The sequence below is a fragment of the Phacochoerus africanus genome, chromosome 1 (genome assembly GCF_016906955.1).
Source record: "Phacochoerus africanus isolate WHEZ1 chromosome 1, ROS_Pafr_v1, whole genome shotgun sequence".
NCBI classification, from domain to species: domain Eukaryota; kingdom Metazoa; phylum Chordata; class Mammalia; order Artiodactyla; family Suidae; genus Phacochoerus; species Phacochoerus africanus.
Window position 1 is genome coordinate 7688231 of NC_062544.1, and position 13161 is coordinate 7701391.

Below are 13161 nucleotides of genomic sequence, written 5' to 3' on the forward strand. Positions count from 1 at the left end.
CCTCTTCCTCCCTCCATCGCGAGATTTCCAGCAGGTTTTTCAAAAAAAAGCGGACTCTACCATCTTCGCGAAGCCAGGGTGGGAAGGAGGGAGAAAATAATGCTCTGAGTCAATGACCTCATCGTTGGGAGCACTATCGAGAAACATCAGATTTTACAGATTTAATAAGTGTCTAAATCCTATCTACTACCGGCTTGTGGATTCTAAAGTTCGCGTTCGTATCTTCAAACTGCCCCCCCCACAGCTTCCCGGATGATAGAAGTTGCCGAAGGCCGCTGATTCCAGAAGGTACTGTCTGGCGTTAAACTAGTCTCAGGTGAGAAATAAGTCTCGGGAGGCCTGTGCTGCGCACGCGCGAGCTCTTGGCGTCCTCCCGCGAGAGGAAAGTACTCTCTCGGTTCCGGAGTGGTCACCGCCGGTTGCGGGAGAGAACTCCTGCTGCTGCCGCACCATGGCGTCCGTGGGGACCCTCGCCTTCGACGAATATGGCCGCCCTTTTCTCATCATCAAAGATCAAGACCGCAAGTCTCGTCTTATGGGACTCGAGGCCCTCAAGGTAACGGGATTGGGACGCCCTGGATGAGCGGAGGACCCCGAACCCCTGGCTCCGCGCGTGCGCACATTTAAGAGCGGTTCTGCCATGTGCTCTCGGGGAAGGTCGGGGAGCCCCTCATTGGTCTCCAGTCCTGCCCCCACGCTTTGGGCCTGGGAAAGACCAACATAGAAGCCTTTAGTCCCAGTTTGAGGGTTTGGGTGTCCCTCAAGCGCTCTCCAGAGCTGGGTGGGGCAGCCTCAATTCACAGGCGGAGAACGCGCGTCCCCGCTGGCTTCTCCAGCGTGCTGTCGTTCCGACGGCGTATTTATCAGTAAGCTGCAGAGGAGGTATTTCTCGGGTCCCCTGGCCGATTAGGACCCTGCTTCTTTACCTTCAGTCGGTATACCTGCAACAGCCCCAAAGGAAAAGAGGTTCATATTCTTTGTTGCTTCCTTAAAGGCTTAGTCATTGACAGCGCATTTCATTTTTGAGTTCTTTTATGCACGGCGTAATCCTGGATGTGGTATTATAAAAACTGAGAACGTACACCTTTCAGGAAGAAAATACTACTACAAGAGTGAAAAGTGGGAGTTCCCGTCGTGGCTCAGTGGGTTAAGGATCTGGCGTTGCCGTGAGCTGTGGTGTAGGTTGCAGACACAGCTCAGATCCTACGTTGCTGTGGCTCTGGCGTAGGCCGGTGGCTACAGCTCCGATTCGACCCCTAGCCTGGGAACCTCCATATGCCGTGGGAGCAGCCCAAGAAATGGCAAAAAGACCAAAAAAAAAAAGAGTGAAAAGTGGTCGCCAATAACTATGACATAAGGCAGTGTGTGACCAGAACCACCGGTTATGGGAGGCAGTGCAGGGAAAAGCTGGAGGGGAGCCTTCAGACGGTCAATGGAGGGGTTTTGAGCAGAATCAACAAGTACAACTATGCCAGAGGAAGTAGGCTTTGAGATGGAACGCATGACGTTGGTGTGTATAGACCATGTCGCCAGGCCTAAGGTGTCCCTGTTTGCTAAGTGTCTTGGGGTTTTATTTAAGAAGCAGTGCAGTTCTTTCTCCCCTGAACTGTTTGACTTAAAACAAGTTAACACCGCCTCTCTGAACCTCCTTTCCCAGCAGGAGCAGCACACCTCTTTCAGGCTCGGGAGGGAGTTAAATGGGATAACTTATCCAATCTTTGACCCATGGTAGGTAGGCGAGCCACTTGTGTTACATATTTAATTCCATTTTTCATTGAAAGGACCATTAGAGAAAGTGCCGCTCAATGCATGCACACCAAAAACAGAAGCTACAGGTGATTTTGTGTCAGCCACATCTCATGTAATTCTCACACTCTGAGACAGGTATTATTTTATATAATTGGAAACTTGGCCCCAGAGCAGGTAAATGATTGCTTGCGGTCCCAGCGCTGGTAAAGATCAGGTTCCATGGTTCAAGCCCAGCTCTGTCTGATTCTGCAGTCAGTGGTCTGAGGCCTACGTCTCAGTCTTGGCACTATTGATATTTGGGGCTGGATCATTCTTTGTTGTGGCATCTGTCCTGTTCTGATGTTTAGCAGCATCCCTGGCCTCTACCCCCTATGGTTCCCTTCCTAATTGTGACAACCAAAGATGTCCCCAGACATTGCCTGGAGGTCTCCTCAGGGGCGAACCACCCCTGATTAAGAACCACCTCCCCATGTTAGTGTCCTTTAGAAATTCCGTTGTACAGACATCAGAGTGTATTTTAATGGCTGCCAATATCTCTGCAAACCTAGTGAACTTTGTGTCTTTTGTTACCTGCTAAATGGGGTGGCACGGGAAGCCTTCACAGAACACGTGCTTTTGAACTGCTGAGGAAGTTGTCGGGATCTTGGGGTGGAGGGCCTTCTGTGCATCAGTGCTTCGGGGATCAGGCCATATTGGGGGAACAGACTGTCCTCAGTGAAGGGAAGCCAGGCTCCAACTGGAGGGCTTTGAACAAAGAGGCTTGAGGTACTGGGGAGCTGTTTAAGGTCTGGGGATTGATAAGCAACATGTTTGAGAAGAATGGATGGCTCAGCTGGCCGGAGGGTGACTGAAGGATGGCATAAGAGACCCTGGACATTTGTAAGGTGCTGTGGATCTGGGCTAATGATGTTGGTGACAGCAAGAATAGGGAGACAGGGGACTTCCTATTATGGCTCAGTGGTTAATGAACCCATCTAGCATCCATGAGGACGCGGGTTCAATTCCTGGCCTCACTCATTGGGTTGAGGATCCGGCATTGCCATGAGCTGTGGTGTAGGTCACAGACGCAGCTCGGATCCCACGTTGCTGTGGCTGTGGTGTAGGCCTGCGGCTACAGCTCCCATTGGACCCGTAGGCTGGGAACTTCATATGGTGCAGGTGCGGCCCTAAAATGACAAAAGACAAAAAAAGAAGAATAGGGAGACAGGAAAGCAGACATTCAGAAGGAAAATGAGTGTAATTGTGCAGGAGGAAAGGATGCATTCAGGCTCCCGTTATTTCCAGCATTGACCCCCCTCGGTGGGTGACTCTTGGTTGTGGATTATGTACTGGCTGGACCATTTGAGAGAGGAGAGTGGATGAGGTTAGTGTCTCACGGTGGACCTGCAAGGCCTGTCACATCAGACCATCTATGCTCTTGGCTGTAAAATGGGCCCTGAGAACCTACCTGCCTCATAGATGGGCTGAGGATTAAAGAGAGAACGCGGAGAGCATTTGGTTCTGTCTGTGTATGTGGGAATTCTCTCCTAACACCACCAGTTGTGGAGTTGTCACAGTTAGGTAAGGACCTGTCTGCTGCCTCTTCTAGAGAATGCAAACTATGTCGTAAGTGATTTTATAACCATCAGTTATATGCTCTTAACTCTTAAAATTATACATAACTTGAATATTGGTTGTTTCTGTTTCGTTTAGTCTCACATAATGGCAGCAAAGGCTGTAGCGAATACAATGAAAACATCACTTGGACCAAATGGTAAGAGACACAACATCCTGTGTTTTGTAAAACAAGTTTAAATCATAAAATAGTCAGTACAACCTCTTTACAGAAAGTTAGGAATTGAAGGAATGCATCCTCCCCCAATATGGGCAAACATTTGGTGTGATCCAGACCTTAAACGTGGTTGTGGGCATGATGTGCTTACAGTTTTAGGTCAGGGTTTTTCCCAACTTAATGTAACTTTTGTTTGTTTGTTTTTTCTAGGGCCGCACCCGTGGCATATGGAGGGTCCCAGGCTAGGGGTCTAATCACAGCTATAGCCACAGGCCTACGCCACAGCCACAGCAACGCCAGATCCAAGCCGCGTCTTTGACCCACACCACAGCTCGCAGCAACGCCGGATCCTTAACCCACTGAGCAAGGCCAGGGATCGAACCCGCAACCTCGTGGTTCTTAGTTGGATTCACTAACCACTGAGTCCCGACGGGAACTCCTCAGTTTAACATAACTTCATTAGCGTTTTCCAGATCGTAGAAAGATCATCATCTTTTGTGACAACATTACACTTTGTGATGAATGTTCTATTTAGTGATGCTCTGTAATTTTTTTTGCTGTTTCTCTAGTTGTAGCCATTTTAAATTGCTTAAGATTAGCCAATCTAAAGCAGTCTTCATGGAGATATTCCTTTATGTTGAGTTTTTGTTTATAATAAATTCCTAGATAGGAACTGGGTCAAGAGGTCAAGGTAACTTTGTTTTTTAGTTGTTATAGATTGCCCCCCCCCCAGAGCCGTCTCAGAAGTTGGTGTGTCTTTCAGGGCTGGATAAGATGATGGTGGATAAGGATGGCGACGTGACTGTGACCAATGACGGTGCCACCATTTTAAGCATGATGGACGTGGACCATCAGATCGCCAAGCTCATGGTTGAACTGTCCAAATCACAGGATGACGAGATTGGGGATGGAACCACAGGAGTGGTTGGTAAGAAAGGGCACGATGTTTTTTCTCATTTAAGGACATGGTATAAAACAGGTGGCCCAGACTCTTCAAAACCGTTGCTGTCATGAAAGAACAGGAAGGGTTGGGGAGTAGAGCGAGGCAGCTGTAAGCTGTGAGGGATGTTTGGTCATGGGGGTAACTTGTGGGTCCTGTGTTAGAGGGGTGCCTTACTGATGTGAAGGTCCCTGAGTGTGAAGTTTGTTACATGATGTAAGAGAGTCCCCTTGTCCCTAGGCGCTGCCTGGTAAAATGTTTAAGGGTGACATGTCTGATTTCGGCAACGAATTTTCCGATAGTTGAGCAGAAAAAGTGTGCATATGTAGAGAAAATAAATGTGGCAAAAAGTTTGGAAGGATTGATTAGATGAGTGTCTTTAATGTTTCTTTATTTTTGTGGAGATGAAATTTGAATTAGTTTAGCAAATATTTGTTGGGTACCAAACACTGTTCTGGGTGAGCTTGGAGTGGAATAGTATTAAAACAAACTGCTCATCTTTAGATGCTGAAGTGAGAGGGGAAGGTGGGGGAGAGGTGTGAATAATTAACAAATTATTTAATCCTATTATCACCAACATAAATTTTACTGAATTGAAATCCCTGGCCCATGAAACGTAAGTTGTTTTCCCCTTAGTAAAAAAAAAAAATTATATTCTTTAGACATTCCATGTATCACTGAGAGTTGAACATCCATCTATAAGGGATTCTTGTTAGAACATGGCTACAATGGAAACAAGAAACTCTCTTTTTTAAAATAGGTTAGATGGCTCCTCAGCTTCTAAGACACTTGCAGCTTAATCCTGGAGCCTTCATAGTTCCAGGGCAGCGTCTAATTTGAGTCGTAGCGATTTCCTCAGCCAGGTGTGTGCTGTCTCGTCCGCAGTCCTGGCCGGTGCCCTGTTGGAAGAAGCTGAGCAGCTGCTGGACCGAGGCATTCACCCGATCCGGATTGCAGACGGCTACGAGCAGGCTGCCCGCATCGCCATCGAGCACCTGGACAAGATCAGCGACAGTGTCCTTGTGGACATGAAGGACACCGAGCCCCTGATCCAGACCGCCAAGACCACCCTGGGCTCCAAAGTGTGCGTGTGCAGTACAGGGTTGCCGGGCGTTTGGGGTGGCGGGGTGCCATGCCTAAGCACGGCTCAGAACTCCCGGGGGTTTTGTATGGGTTTGACGAGCTGCTTTCTGTGGTCGATGTTCCTCTGGTTTAACTTGTCTTTTCTCCAGAGGTTGACACGCATCTTGTGTTTTAGTCAGGAGCTGAATTTCCAGGTTTGGTTTTTAAGTCTTTGAAAATAGTAAATTTCAGTTATTGTTAGTGAAAATAAAGATGTAATTTTTTTTCCCATCCTGATTCATGATTCCTTTTGAGCTCCCTGATACGAATCCCTGTCCCAGACTGTTGAGAGTGCAGGTCGTGGTGGCGTTCTTTGCTGGGGACCCTGAATGTGGGCGAGTTCCCTAAGATAGCTCTGAGTCACAGTACATTGTGCTGTGCTTGAGCCACCGCGTCGCGACTCCCGCAGGGTTAACAGCTGTCACCGACAAATGGCCGAGATTGCCGTGAATGCCGTCCTCACCGTGGCTGACATGCAGCGCAGAGACGTTGACTTTGAGCTCATCAAGGTAGAAGGCAAGGTGGGCGGGAGGCTGGAGGACACCAAGCTGATCAAGGGCGTGATCGTCGACAAGGACTTCAGCCACCCGCAGATGCCAAAAGTGAGTCCGGGTCCTCCGCCGCTTCGGGCTCTTCACGCTTCTGCCGCCAGCTCACGCGTCTGTCTTTCTCCACAGCAAGTGGAAGATGCAAAGATTGCAATTCTCACGTGTCCATTTGAGCCGCCGAAACCAAAGACAAAGCATAAGCTGGATGTGACCTCTGTAGAAGATTACAAAGCCCTTCAGAAGTACGAAAAGGAGAAGTTTGAGGAGATGATTCGGCAGGTCGGTCTTAGCGTGACTCGCGGTGAGAGTTGAACCTTCAGGGGACGCGGTTCGCTTAGTGGTGAACACGCGTGGCGCTGGCCTTTGTCACCTTGGTGCTTTACGTGGCTACAAATACGGTATTCGCAGCGTAGGCTCTCTTCCTTCACTTTCAAGTTACGACGTTGGTGGGCACTCGGAGTGGGTAAAAGTCAGATGGCACAGAAAGGCGTGAGGGGAGCCTCTTAGGATGGCAGCCTGTCTGGGGCGCCTTGAGTGGTCTGGGTGCCTGGAGCCGTGCTTTAGTTACGCACACTTTCATCCACGTCTGCACATGTACATCCAAGGTCTGAACCACTGTAACGGGGCCTCTAGCACATGGTTGAGACGTGTGAGTGTAGCGTTTATAGACAGTTATTGAGCGACTGAAATCAGACTAGAGTGCGGACATAGTCGTCCCAGGTCTTTGCTGAAACAAGTCAGGGGTGTTACTCTGTCTATCCTGAACTCTCTCTGGCCGTTGATTTTTTTGTGTGCCTGCTCTCCGGGGGAGCAGGTCCTCGTGGGGCCCCCGTCCTGGGAATTGAGAACACAAGCACTCGGGTGCGTGCACACAGATCTCTCGGGTAGAAGGTCATCTTAGCGAACAGACCAGGCGCTGTTTCGGTGTTTGGAGCAGGAGGGTCAGTGGAGTTAGTTTACGTTTTCATGGTGCCTTCCTCTGCCTGATGGGTACCAGCAGTGTTGAGGGCACTGGACATGTGGCAGTGAGCAAAACATTTTGTGCTTGCTCTTGGGCTGCGGAGTCGGGGGAAAGCGGGTGGGATCTGGGTTACAGACACAGGTCAAGGGCCTCTCTAAGGAGACCTCGGGGAAGTGAGAGCAGCGTGTCTGGGTGAGGAGTGTTCCAGGCTGCCAGGGGGTGCGGGCAGCGTGTATGGAGGAGGCCCTGAGGCCGGGGTCAGCAAGCCGGAGGGCTTGGGGAGCTGGCAGAGGGTTATAAGCAAAAGGTGGTTTTCTGGGCTATAGGGTGGCCGACGTGCCCAAGAGGAAAAGGTGACAGGAACTAAGATGCCGAGGGTGTGCGTGGATCACGTTGATAGATGTGCGGGTGGCTGGGAATGGTGACAGGGATTCTGAGGAACCCAGAGAGGGACGCTGGGGGCTGCAGGAGCGGGAGGGGCCCCTGCTAGTGTGAGCATGTGGCAGGAAAAGAGCCATTTGAGAACGCTGGGGCACGTGTGTGTTTCAAGGGACAGGTAGTGTTCACGGCAAGGATATAAAGGAGATGTCTTCCAGAAGGAGTTCAGTAACGCACCGATTCCAGAGGTGCAGGGGTAGAGCGCCCGGTGTGGTGAGAAGAGACAGGTGAAATGCTGGTTGTGGGATACGGTGTGGTTACGGCAGCTGATCCCTGCGGGAGGGGTTGACGGTTCTGATCACTGCCGCCTTCCTGGGACAAGTCACTTAGCCACTTGCTGAGGTGGGGGGGTTTCTTAACAGAAGCAGGATCATCCCGTCTGCCCCATAATTAGTCTGTATCTTGATATCCACAGGGGAAGAGTGGGAAAAGCAAGTTGCAGGAAGGTGTGACATAAAGTGGAGGGTTTGTTAAGCATGCGTATGCGTCAGCTGCTTCATGGGGGTTTGTGCCGGGACAGAGCTGCCGACTTTGGTTTCTCAGCTCCCAGTTGTGGGGGCGGGTTGCCATGCTGTCCTGTGTTGCTTCACTGGCAATGAGCGTGAATTACTACTGTTCAAAGCCTTGCTTACAAACGACATGATTCCAGAGTTCCCTGTGGCTCAGCCGGTTAAGGATCCCACGTGGTGGCTGCAGTGGCTAAGGTCACTGCTATGGCGCAGGCTCAATCCCTGGTCCGGGAACTTCCACGTGCTACGGTGCGTGTCCAAAAAAAATAAATAAATGAGGTGATTCCCCTTGATACATACATGTTCATTGTTTAGAGTTTGGAGCAGACAGGAAGACATTTATTTTCTTCGTCATGGTCTTCTCGGTGCTTTGTCTTATTTTTTCCTTGTGGGTTCATTCATTTGTTGGATTACACTCAGTGTTTGACGTGTGATAATAAATCCATCTGTGCCCTGCTGCCATCGTGTGTGAGATGGCAGATGAGGCCAGCGCTGTGTTTTGTTTGAATGCACCCATCTTACACACTGTTATGTTTCTCACCTGTTTTCAGTGTTTTCCTACATTAGAGGACAAAGAATACTGTGTTTTTAACGTGGTGATGTATCTTTTCCCAGATTAAGGAAACTGGCGCTAACCTAGCTATCTGCCAGTGGGGATTTGACGATGAAGCAAATCATTTACTTCTTCAGAATAACTTGCCTGCGGTTCGCTGGGTTGGAGGCCCTGAAATCGAGGTAGGAAGCTCCCTGTGCAGAGTGGGACGGGGTCGAGCTTAGGATGCACATGCATTTGAGGCGCTGTACCCGTGCTGGCCGTCAGGCACCACCTTGTGCCACGGCTCTACTGTTTTATATGTCTTTGGTGGTTTATGGCATTTTGAAATGCTTTCCTGTGTCGCCTCAGTGGCTGTCTGAGGCAGGAAGACTGGTTGACCACTTCTGGGTCAGCCAGATAAATACTAAGAGCCACTCCAGACACGGTCTGTACCCCCAGCCCACGGGGGTTCAGGCGTGTGTGGCCCCATTCAGAGGTGCGGTCCGCTGTGTGCTCTGTGCTGGAACCTGACCAGGGCCAGGCCCATCTCTTCAAAACCTTGACCCTTCAGCAAGGCTTTGGGGCTGGACTTTGACTTGGGGGCTCGAGTGGGCCAGCAGTTCTGGTGAACAGTGACCGTGGGTCCGGTTGGGCTCTTTTACGAGCTGGTTTTGAGAGGCCCCGCTCAGCAGCCGACTTCCTCCCCTGCCCACGGTCAGTTGATCGCCATCGCCACCGGGGGGCGCATCGTGCCGCGGTTCTCGGAGCTCACACCGGAGAAGCTGGGCTTCGCGGGGCTGGTGAAGGAGATCTCGTTCGGGACGACCAAGGACAAGATGCTGGTCATCGAGCAGTGTAAGAACTCCAGAGCCGTCACCATCTTCATCAGAGGAGGAAATAAGATGGTGAGAACTCACATCTCTGTTCTTTGCTGATGCTGAAACGTGATTTGGCTTTTGGCATACGGAGTTAACTGAGGCAGTTTCCGTAAGAAAGAAAAGGTCGTCTTTGTTGGAGACGCAGTGACATGACCTGTCGTCAGACCCCTGGAGACTGTTCCACTCTCAGGTCTATGAGGGACACTTCCTTTCTTCAGTCCCTTAAGCGGAAACAGGAACCCAATCCCTAACCGTTGGCGCTGTCTCCATGCTCCAGGCGTGGATGCCAGTGCGCCGTGGTGAATGAGGCTCATTATGAGGCTTTCTTTACCAGTTTTATTTTGCTCGGCCCCTTGACTTGGTCGTGAGTCCTGGAAATGAGTCCCTGGCTGCCTCTCCCTGTTTTTAAAACAACTGCATCCTAGGAAAAGTAAGATGAAGGTGGGAACCATCCGAGGGTGGGCGGTATTCCGGCGGTGTACCCTCCGTTTGTTCTTAGCCAGGCGCCCTCCTGGGGACGGGCCGGGCCGTTTCCAGGACCAGCAAGCGCTGAGGTTAAACCAGGTGCACAATATTGGGCTCTGAATGATGAGATCACAGTCACATTGACCGACACGAAACCGTCTCCCCAGATCATCGAGGAGGCCAAACGATCCCTTCACGACGCTCTGTGTGTCATCCGGAACCTCATCCGCGACAACCGCGTGGTCTACGGCGGCGGCGCTGCTGAGATAGCCTGCGCCCTGGCGGTCAGCCAGGAGGCAGACAAGGTGAAGCACGCGGGGACCGCGGCAGGCGAGGCGGGGTGCTGGGCTCCGGGTGTTCCATCCTGGTTGGTTCTCCTGCCCATGTGGGAACACGTCTGTCACTGGACATAAAGCAGCGGGACCTTCTGCAGCCTTAGGCTGTAGTGACGTTTTCATGGGTCAGCCTGTTCTTAGAATTCTTCTTGAGTTAGGCTTTCAGAGGAGGAAAACTGATTGTTGCCAGAGAGCTGCAGCTTGGTGTGTTGGTTTTTCTACCAAGTGCTCTGACAGTTGCCTTGTGCCCCTCCAGTGCCCGACCTTGGAGCAGTACGCCATGCGGGCCTTCGCCGACGCGCTGGAGGTCATCCCCATGGCCCTGGCCGAGAACAGCGGCATGAACCCCATCCAGACGATGACCGAGGTCCGGGCCAGACAAGTGAAGGAGATGAACCCAGCCCTCGGGATTGACTGTCTGCACAAGGGCACGAATGGTGAGCTCAGGCCGCTGCCGCGCCGGGGGTCACGGCTGTGAGACGTGCGCAGGAGCCTGTCCTGTCTTTATTTAGATACCTTCGCACCCTCTGGTGTTCAGGTCCTGAATTGAAGAAGGTCGGTGTTAATGACCTTGGGGATGGTCAGACTGCGGGTCTTCGCTGTAGGCAGCTGAACTGGCCCTAGTAACCAAAACTCCTGTGCGACACTTACTCCCGGGGGACTTGCATTTTAGTCTCTGGCTTTAGAAAAGAAGTCCCGCCTTTTTTTACTCCTGTGTCCGTCAGTGTGGGTTCTGTATGTCATATAAACAGCTACTTCTGTGGTCATGTCCATAAGTTGGGGTGTTTTTATAAAAATGGGCTGTAAGGTCACTCCTCTCAGACGGGCCGCGGTCGTCTGCTGTGAAGAGGTACAGCTTTGTGCATCCCAGGGACCCCCATACCCACCGGACCCGGGCCGTGCCTGGGGTCCTGCAGTCCGTTCTGACCGCACAGAACCGTGGGTGTGTTCCGGGTTTTAGGTTAACAGCCCAAGGATTTTAGTAACAGCACCAACTGTCAGGTATTTAAATTTCTTTACTTCACTGCCTGCATCGTCTTTAGGTCTTTAACATCCTAGGTACAGTCAGCTTCCACTGAGCTCAGGTTATTGAGTGACGGTTTGGGTGCTCTGTGGGATGAGAGGTTGACGACAGGGGAGTCGTGCCCCTCAGAATGTCCCGGGAAGTCATGCAGTTATATTCCTCTGAAAATATAACCTGGACTAGTAGCTTTCAGATTTGTATTTCTTAGGTCTTACTGTAATCCCGTAAATCGGAGCAAGGTGTTAATAGTAGCTGTGCTGTTTGAGAATGACGACTTCGTGTTTTCAGATATGAAGCAACAACACGTCATAGAAACCTTGATTGGCAAAAAGCAGCAGCTGTCCCTCGCAACGCAGATGGTGAGAATGATTCTGAAGATCGACGACGTCCGTAAGCCTGGAGAATCCGAGGAGTAGAGCAAATTCAGAGTCCCACGTAGGCCTGAGATGCACTACTGTGATTAAAGAAATGGCTGTTATTTATTGTCACGTCCTTTTTCAGACAGTGTAGGAGCTATACAGCAGCTGTTTGGTAACCATGGTTTCACTTGTTTGGACATAAAATTGTAGAGATGCGGTCTCAGCAGGTTTTTGTATCCATTATATTAAAGCTAACTCTTGAAACAACTTTTATTTCTGCTCTTAAAATCTAAGAAACGTTGACTGTAACATTCATCCAAGGCCTTAAATGAATGCGTTTGAGTTCTTGTGTTTTTGTTTTTTTAAATGAGCTGAGGAACTTTTTAGCAGTTTTAAATGTTGAGTTTGTTCTCTAGGTTTACTTTAACATTGAGAGGAAGGCGGGCTTGGTCCTATTGAATGCATTTAACTGCTGTGTCTGAGTGGGAGGATCTTTGATCGTAGGGACCAGCAGAGCTGAGTGTTTGCTCCACGCGACTGTGGGATGTCCCTGTGCCGTCGGTCACGCCGACGTACGTAGGGAGTTCTTAGAGCGCTCTGGAGACCAGAGTGTGACCTTCTCGTGGGCCGCTTGCATGTTCTGGTCCTGGTCCACCCTAAGGGCCGGCCAGCTTGTGTGCAGAGGCCAGAGTGGGCACGCCTGCACCCCCTGCAGCTGCTTAGAAGGGCATCTCATTGCCCACTTGGGGTTTTCTTTTCAGAAAACAAAGCAAGTGGGGATTAGAGGGAAATGTAGAAAAATGGATTCAGTGGGAGGAACTACCCTGTGATTACCAGTTGGGGGTAGATGGGTATTGAACTAACTCTGCTTAACTAGTACTGGCTAACAGTGATGTGGGCCTTAGCACAAGCCAGGGTGTGTTGTGAGAGCTGTACCTGGAGTGTCCCGGTTCCCCAGCCTGTAAAGGAGGTGCGTTGCTTACTGTTCGCATCTTACAGGTGAGGTGGAAGCATTTGCCAGCATCTTCTGCCCTTACGTGGGAGGGCTGGTCAAACCCTGGCAACGGGATGCAAGAGCCCCCTCTCCCTGTGCCCCCATTTGCTTGTATTTGGTCCTCTAGATTTTCTGAAAGGATGAAAGTTCACTTATGCACCCCTAGGGAGAGAGGATATAGACTGGTCAAGTTCCGTAGAATTAACCTGTTTCCTGGCACTGCAGGATCAGGAGGGTGTGGGGTATGGTCATAACACAATAATAAATAATTGAACTACTTGTAGGCACAGAGAAGTGTAGATGCTTCTTGGAGGAGGCCTTGCAAGAGGAGGACATTTGAAGCCTCAGAAAAAAGGGCACCAAAGTCAGATGGCTCATTAGGAAATGTGTTGAAGGTAGAGTTCCCCTCGTGGCTCAGTGGTTAAGGAATCCGACTAGGAACCATGGGGTTACGAGTTTGATCCCTGGCCTCGCTCAGTGGGTTAGGGATCCGGCCTTGCCACAAGCTGTGGTGTAGGTCGCAGACGCAGCTC

At 50.6% G+C, this 13161-nt stretch overlaps 2 protein-coding genes across 3 annotated transcripts in view; one reads left to right on the forward strand and one right to left on the reverse strand.

Annotated features, from left to right (window-relative positions):
• The window catches only part of ATPSCKMT (ATP synthase c subunit lysine N-methyltransferase), a 419223-nt gene extending 418933 nt beyond the window's left edge, over positions 1-290 (reverse strand). Inside the window, exon 1 of one of the 2 annotated variants that reach the window (XM_047769347.1) lies at positions 2-289. In XM_047769347.1, the coding sequence (XP_047625303.1) occupies positions 2-17 (16 nt within the window). In that variant the 5' untranslated portion in view covers positions 18-289. Of the gene's footprint in view, position 1 lies in introns of both variants that reach the window. The other variant, XM_047769568.1, reaches the window with a different exon arrangement.
• CCT5 (chaperonin containing TCP1 subunit 5) lies at positions 55-11901 on the forward strand. Its single transcript, XM_047769284.1, has 11 exons — positions 55-556; positions 3442-3502; positions 4284-4448; positions 5346-5544; positions 5992-6184; positions 6260-6409; positions 8654-8773; positions 9293-9478; positions 10084-10221; positions 10508-10688; positions 11564-11901. The coding sequence occupies exons 1-11, from the start codon at positions 452-454 to the stop codon at positions 11689-11691; spliced, it is 1626 nt and encodes a 541-aa protein (XP_047625240.1). The 5' UTR covers positions 55-451; the 3' UTR covers positions 11692-11901.
• Positions 11902-13161: the final 1260 nt, after the last annotated feature.

What these genes read in the sequence shown, in the direction of transcription:
- CCT5 (XM_047769284.1), top strand. Translation starts at nt 452, where the DNA reads ATGGCGTCCGTGGGGACCCTCGCCTTCGACGAATATGGCCGCCCTTTT. An exon ending in TTGGAGGCCCTGAAATCGAG is followed by an intron (nt 8,774 to 9,292) that starts GTAGGAAGCTCC and finishes GCCCACGGTCAG; the next exon opens with TTGATCGCCATCGCCACCGG. An exon ending in TCAGCCAGGAGGCAGACAAG is followed by an intron (nt 10,222 to 10,507) that starts GTGAAGCACGCG and finishes GTGCCCCTCCAG; the next exon opens with TGCCCGACCTTGGAGCAGTA.